At 31.4% G+C, this 7,705-nt stretch overlaps 1 protein-coding gene and 1 pseudogene across 1 annotated transcript in view; one reads left to right on the forward strand and one right to left on the reverse strand.

Moving 5' to 3' along the window:
- Window positions 1-4,329, forward strand: part of Ptpn20 (protein tyrosine phosphatase non-receptor type 20) — an 86,527-nt gene extending 82,198 nt beyond the window's left edge. Inside the window, exons 10-11 of the mRNA XM_015498955.1 lie at window positions 2,849-2,911; window positions 4,226-4,329. Coding sequence (XP_015354441.1) covers window positions 2,849-2,911; window positions 4,226-4,291 — 129 coding nt within the window. The 3' untranslated portion in view covers window positions 4,292-4,329. The remainder of the gene's footprint in view (window positions 1-2,848; window positions 2,912-4,225) is intronic.
- On the reverse strand, window positions 3,952-4,036 carry LOC125618054 (annotated as a pseudogene).
- Window positions 4,330-7,705: the final 3,376 nt, after the last annotated feature.

Raw genomic sequence — 7,705 nt, forward strand, 5'->3', positions numbered from 1 at the left:
AAAAAAAAAAAAAAAAAAAAAAAAAAAAAAAAAAATTCTAGGCTTAAAAGCAATACTGTTGTTCCAGCACTATTTGTGGAAAAGGCTGCTCTTCTTCTATTGATTGCTGTTATACTTTTGTCAAAAATTGTTGGGCATATTTATATGGCTCTATTTATGGTTTTATATTATATTCCTTGGATCTGTATGTATGTCCTGCCAATATTACTCTTTGGATTTCTATAGTTATGTACTAAGTTTTAACATCAGATAGAATGATTCCTTCCACTTTTATTATTTGTTTTCAAAGTTGTTTGAGCAGTATAGGGTCTGTGTTTTCTGATACAAATTTTAGAATTAGCTGGATATGTTTACAAAAAGAACTTGATGTGATTTTGTTAGAAATTGCCTTAAATTTATAGATTAATTTGGAAGAATTGACATATTTGCTATGATAAATCATCTAATCCATGAGTGTGGTGATATATCTTTCCTTTCATTTAGGTGGTCTTTGTATTTTTTCATCATTTTGTAATTTTCAGACCCTGTAGATGTTTTGTTAGATTTATCCTATTTCATTTTCTTTAGAGCAAATGTAAATGGTATTGTTTTTCTTTCAATTTCCACATTCCTACTGTAATGAACATGAAATGTAGAAATACAGTTGTTTTTGTATGTTGATCTCGTATCCTGTGACCTTTCTTTTTGAATTTTGAATTCACTTATTAATTCTGAAAGATTTTTATTTATTTTTTGTTTCTTTGAAATTTTCTACATATGTGATTTTTGCTATCTGCAAATAGATTTATCTTTTCCTGGCCTAATTTGTTTTGTAATGTACCCTAATAAGATATGAAAAGACAGGTTAAAAATTGGAAGAACTATTTGTAAGCCAAGAAAAGTCTTGCATTTAAAATATATAAAGGATCCTCAGAAATCAGTAGTGAAACAACAACAATAAACAAACCAGTTAGAGATGGGTAAAAGATATGACCAGAGTTTTTAGCAGAGTATACAGATGACAAGTACATGAAAAGATTGTCAGCTTCATTATCTTTTGGGAATCAAATTAAACTTTGATGTGTGTACTACTGTCAGAATAGCTAATATAAAAATAGTGACACCATAAAATACTGGTGCAGATTTGGAGAAATGCTGGCAAAGATTCAGAGAAGCTGGATTACCCTTATATTACCTATACTCATACATTGGGAACTTACAATGGTACAGCTACTCTAGAAAATACTTTTGTAGTTTCCTTAAAGAAACTAAACTTACCATATAATCCATCAGTAGGATTCTTGGGCATTTATCCCATAAATGAAAATTTCACACAAGAATTTGTACAAAGATGTTCCTAGCACATTTATTCATAACATCTCCATACTGGAAACCAGTACACATCCATACCATGGATTACTATTTAGCAATAAAAACAGGAATGAGACCACTAATAAATGGAATAACTTTGGATGCATCTCAAGGCAGTTACCCTGAGAGAAAAAAATCAACCTCAAAAAGTTAGATATTGTCATTCAATTCAGTAACTTTCTTGAAATAACACTACTATAAAGATGAAGAAGAGATCACTGGTTGTCAGGGGTTTATGATTGGGTCGCTGGCTGTGAAGGAATAGCACAAGGAAATCTTGTGGTATAAAGGATCAGCTCTGTATTATGATAGTGGTTGTGGTTACACGAATCATCATATGTAATAAAATTGTATAGAAATCCACATAAGTACACGTACATGACTGTATAAAACTAGTGAAATCTGAATAAGCTCTGTGAATTGACCCAGTGACAGCTTCCTGTTTTTTATATTGCACTATAATTATGCTGGATAGTAGTATCATTGAGGGAAATTGGAAGAAAGAAGGACCTTCCTGTACAACTTCCTGTTTACCTTTGTTACAAAAATAAAAAATATTTAGAAAGCCTTAATTATTATTTTTATTATGAAGATGATAAGAATGACATGTTATAAATATAAAGGAATGCCTATTTTTAATATTTTTTTCAATGTTGGGGATTGAACCAGGGCCTTATACATGCTTGGCAAGTGCTCAGTTCTGCCACTGAGCCACATCCCCTGCACTAAAAAAAAAAAAAAAAAACCTTTATATTCTTTTGGATTAAAATATTTCACATTGACATGGCCTTGCAATACATGACTATAATGAGCTTTTATCACATAGGACTCTTCAGGCAAGATCAGCAACTCCTAAGGTGGTCTGCGACTTGTTCAGCTGGTCATACTCCTAATGCTGCTCCAAGATTAGATTGCTATAAGTTTCTAAATACCTCCCAGAAAGTATCTGCTGTCGCTGTGGACTAGCACCCAATTCTTGCAACCTGCACCCACTCAGTAAACACCCCAGGTTGTACCAGTCTCTGCATAAAGGTGCAGAATCTGGTGTTGAACCAACTTTTGTTCAAGTTTCCATTTGAGTTGACAGGGCTGCTTATAGGAGAAACAGTTATGCCACTCTTGAAGGTAGAGAAAATCTTCTGTTTTCCCAGACTTACATTGCTGCTTTCAGTTCTCCCTTTGGATAACACAAAGGTGTATGCAAGGGCAAATATGTTGTTATTTCTTTTGAAGATCATTTGTTTGTTTATTGGAGAACATTTTTTATAATAAATGATTGCTTCCTGCATTTTCCTGAAAACCTATTACAATAAGTCTTTCTTATTTATTGGAGTAAGTTTAAAAAGGCACATTTTCTAGTGACTGGAAATGAGAAATTTCTGGTTATATGTCGACATCTCTTTTGCTAAAAAGAGGTATGTAGTACTCATTTGACAATCCCTGGGGTTGTGCTTTTTCCCCTACATGAATAATACAAAATACTGTCGTCTTATTACAGTTCAGCTTTGAGAATATAGTGACCCAAATGAGAGAACAACGTTCTGGCATGATTCAAACGAAGGTAAGTTTTTCGCCATGTAAATTCTAATAAGAATAGTGAACACAAAGGTTAACATTGTATAGCACTTGGTAATTTATAAAGCTCTTTTATACACCTGGTATAACTGAATCCTTACTATTTGAGGTAGACATTAGTAAATATCATTTTGCTATGATACTCTTATGAAGAACTTAAGGCAATGAAGCAATGAAGTCTTCTCCGCTGGGTCACTCAGATAGCAAGGGAAGGAGCTGCCAACATTGTAACTGAAGTCTGATGCCTAAACACATGCCTTTTCCATAATGCCATGCCATTTAAGACTAGTATCAAAAGTTATTTGATTTCTGGATAGCAATTTGAGATACCTACTTGCCAGTAAATATTGTTATTGGCATGTCATAAAAAGAGAAAGTTTTATGTCATAGATTAGTTATTCACTAGGAGAAGAGAGTATTTAAAATGAAAATAATTACCCACAAATTTTTATATATATGGAATTTAGATTTTATATATATAAAGATTAATATAAGAGGCTGTTTAGAATTTTATATAGGATTAGCTCTGTGGATTATCTCAGTAGCAATTTCCTGGTTTTGATATTGTACTAAAATTATGCAGGGTATTATCATTGGGGGGAAGTTGGGAGAAGGACCTTTCTGTACAACTTCCAATTTACTACCTATGCTACAAAATAAAAAATATTTAAAAAGACAATTAAATTTTTTCTTGTAAAGATGCAAAAATGACAAGGTATAAAACAAAGAATTGTGTACCTTTATTTTTTTTAATACTTCTTCTGATACCACTCCATTCTCAGAAAGTATTTGTGGGTGCTGGAAGATATCTCAAATTGCTATCCATAAGTTTATTAACAAATAATTTTAGATAAGTCACTTAAACAGCATGGCATTATGGAAAAGCCACGTTTTTAGGCATCAGACTTCAGTTTATAAGAACTTCAGATATAAGGAAAATGAGATAGTTTCCCCTTAGTTTAGTTAAGACTTCAACAAACTACGTCTAGACTGAGAACTGTATTATGATCATTTAACTATCTTCCTCATGTTTTGTTAATTTTTTTTCAATTAGCAATAATTACATCTCAGATAAACCTCATTGATTATGACACTACCACTATGAAAAGCTATCTTCTTCATAGTTTAAAATATATACTTGGATAAAGATGTTCTTAAGTTACTTATTTGTAGTTAAGTGTTTGCTCTTTTGGGGAGTTATCCTATGTGGTTGAAAAATTACAAATGTGTTCTCCAAAAGTGGCTATTAGTGTTAATTACTTATTATTGTGTTGTTTTTCATATATATGTATGTATATAGGAGCAGTATCAATTTTGCCATGTAATTGTGCTTGAAGTTCTTCAGAAACTTCTGAGTTTGAATTGAGAAAGACTTCTGTTCCTCTCACTTGAAATTACCAAGTGTCTTGGAGTTCGAGCTGCAGTGAAGAGAGTTGTTAAACATACAGTATGCATTTCTGGTATATCAGTCGATTTTTTTTCATTTCCCAGATCTCCCTGAAGGCAGCATCATTTGTTGTGGGGTTAACAGTGTTTACTCATCGACCTTACTGGACATTATCAGGACATTCTTCCATGTTTTTCAGTGAAACAAAAGTTACATAAAAACAACTACAGCTTGGCTATTTGGTTGAAGGGATTACAATGCCCAGTAAACGATAATTAGCCCATATTAATTATGGATTGATGGGTTTTATTGTATACTATTCAAACATATATAAAATATAATTTGATTAATTTTGTTCCCCAATTTCAAGACAAATGTGTGTCCATATTCTTTAGCTAGAGTCTGTACTTCCAGCTGGTCTTTGAATGACTCAATTTAAAAGGAGTCCAATGAGGATGGATTAACTTTGACATCAATTACTTCCATTTCCTATACTTCTGTTAGGCTCTAGGATTTGAGAAGGCACTGTTTTTCTAGAGCAGCAAGGCAAGGCCTTCTTGCTCTGGGAAGCACCTCATAGGTAGGCAGAGTCCCTCTTCTCTATTACATGGATGCATGATGAACAGTTCAAATGTAAAATAGATGATTATATAGAAAGCCCAAGAGGAAATGTTTGCCCAGCCCAATTTCTTTCCAATCCCCCTCTAACACTTAACATATTACTCAGGTTGCTTTGTTAAAAAGCAAATCTTACATTTTACTTAGTTCTTACCATTTACTTGACCAACAAACTTTGATATAAGCATCATTATGTAATTCTGAGGCATTCATTATATCTTTTATATAAGATGTATTTTTCAAACTAAGATTTACAATAGTTTTTTTTTTTTTTCATTCCAGAGGCCCATTAAGTCATTTCTTTCCATTGTTGCCCTACTCTGCTAAAATATTTAGATATTGGATCTTGGAATTAATTTTGGAAAACCAAATTTATTTGTGTTCATAAACCAAATTTATGGACAGAAAATATCCACACTCTAGTTTCAAAAATATTCTGGTCATTATTTCATTCACTTTATTATAGGACTTTGCTTTATACAATTATAATGATATTTTTTTTTGGTCAAGAAGTTTTGGTGACCACCTTATAAGCCACAGAACAACTGATAATTGTCTTTGTATAGTATAATTCAGTCGAGATCAAAATATTCTATCATTATATTGAAAAATTTCTAATATTAATCTTTAAGTACTAAATTTCTAAGAGGCTTATTGTTTTGGCTGAATGAAAACAAATTGGCTGGGGGCTGGAGATGTGGCTCAAGTGGTAGCGCGCTCGCCTGGCATGCGCGCGGTGCTGGGTTCGATCCTCAGCACCACATACAAATAAAGATGTTGTGTCCGCCAAAAACTAAAAAATAAACATTAAAAAAATTCTCTCTCTCTCTCTCTCTCTCTCTCTCTCTCTTAAAAAAAAGAAAACAAATTGGCTGAATTAAAATTTATAATTCTTATTTTAAAAATAATTCTATAGAAATGTATTTGATATTAAATCAAATTGATGATTCTAGCCATCTACATTGTTTATATAAATAAGTCTATGCTCATCATTAATTTCATTTTAAAAATATTTGAATATGTAATAATTATATCTATAATTTCATTTTCATTGTTAACTGTAGAATAATAGGTATAATGTATAACAGTTTCTGAGAAGGACTCTATGCTGTTATTTAAATGAAAATGTTTACTATGTATTGCCTGAAGTATTTTTATTTTATTTATCTTAGCCTTCAAATGTTTTTGTAAAGAAAAATCTTCTCATCTTGATTTTAAACATGTCCCTTCTTTAATATGTGCCTCATAGTTTTACAGCTGGACTATTTTTAGTTTTGCAGGGAAATTTAATAATTAAATATGGAAATACTGATTACATTTGTTTTCATTTCCTTCTTGGAAGGTGAATTCAAATTAAAAAATTTTGATGAATTGAAATACTAAGTTTTATACTAATAATGAATCATTTTCTGCCTAGGAGATGAATATGAAACTTTCATTGACACCTCTGTGAGTATATGAAAGCCAATTTAAAGGAGGTTTTAAAATATTTAAGTATAAGCATATTATACATTTATTAGCTTTCAACTTGAAATACATATTTTTAATGATGCTTAGGTGTTCAATCAAAGCTTTTCAGAACTGAACATTATAGAATTTACTCTCATATCAGTTTAAATCATTTATTTTTCTTTGGTTCGTTTACTTCTGAATCTTCATAGAATATTATTGAACTTTCAGTAAAGTTTACATTTATTACTCAAAAGTCATTTCAGTGATTTATTTCTATTGAAAAATCTGAAAAGAAAATACCTTGAAAAACTCTAAAACAAGAAAGTTCTGTTTCCTACTTAATTTTTCCAGTCCTTAATAAGAATTAACTTTCTTTTAAGTTGTTTCAAGGTTTGAGTAATTGAACCAGAAGATTTGGAAAGTATCCATTAAGAAAACAGGGCAGTGGAATTCAATGGAGGTGATGGATTGCTTAATGTAGCCCTCATTGGTCTATAGCTATAATCCAAATGTACTAGTAAATGGTGCTTCTATAAATACTGAAATGCATATATACTATAACTATAATGGGCTAATAAAAACATTTTAAAAAAAGTAGTAGTAATTACCTCATCATGAATTACAAAGTATCTTAAAAGATATCTAATATAAGTCAGGCACAGTGGTGCTTGGCTGTAACTCAGAAGGCTGGGGTAGGAGGTCAGCCTCAGTAGTTTAGATGGGACCTAAGCAACTTAGTGAGACCCTATCTCAAAATAAAACATGAAAAAACAACTGGAGATATGGCTCAGTTCCCCCTGTACTAAAAAATAAAACACGATGAAGCACATGTTTTAGAAACCAACCACAACATCAGATTTGAGGGTACAAAAATACAGCCTTCCGTTTAACAAAACAGTAGCTCCTGTTAGCACTATAGCTGAGGATTGCTCCAAAGTTATTTTACCAATGCAGTAATGGTACAAAAGAGGAATGATTGGGATAAATATTGAAAAAATAGACCAAAATGATCATTTGTTTATTTGTTAACATAATAATAATAGACTACTGCAAAAATTGGAAAATTCATAAGAAGTCAAGATACATGATAACTATTTAAAATTAATCTTTCTGTACATCTGTTAGTCACTCTGTAGTTAGCACACTATGACTTCTTAGCCATATCTGAGCTGCTGCCTTTTTTTAAAAGTATTTTTTAGAAATTTAAAATTATTTTTTTAGATATACATGATGGTAAAGTGTTGAATTCATTTTAGCCGATTTTTTTGTGGGGGTAATAAGGGAGGAAAAAATCAGCAAAATAAGATCCCATCTTCTGTTCAT

Source organism: Marmota marmota, unplaced genomic scaffold (genome assembly GCF_001458135.2).
Source record: "Marmota marmota marmota unplaced genomic scaffold, marMar, whole genome shotgun sequence".
NCBI lineage: Eukaryota > Metazoa > Chordata > Mammalia > Rodentia > Sciuridae > Marmota > Marmota marmota.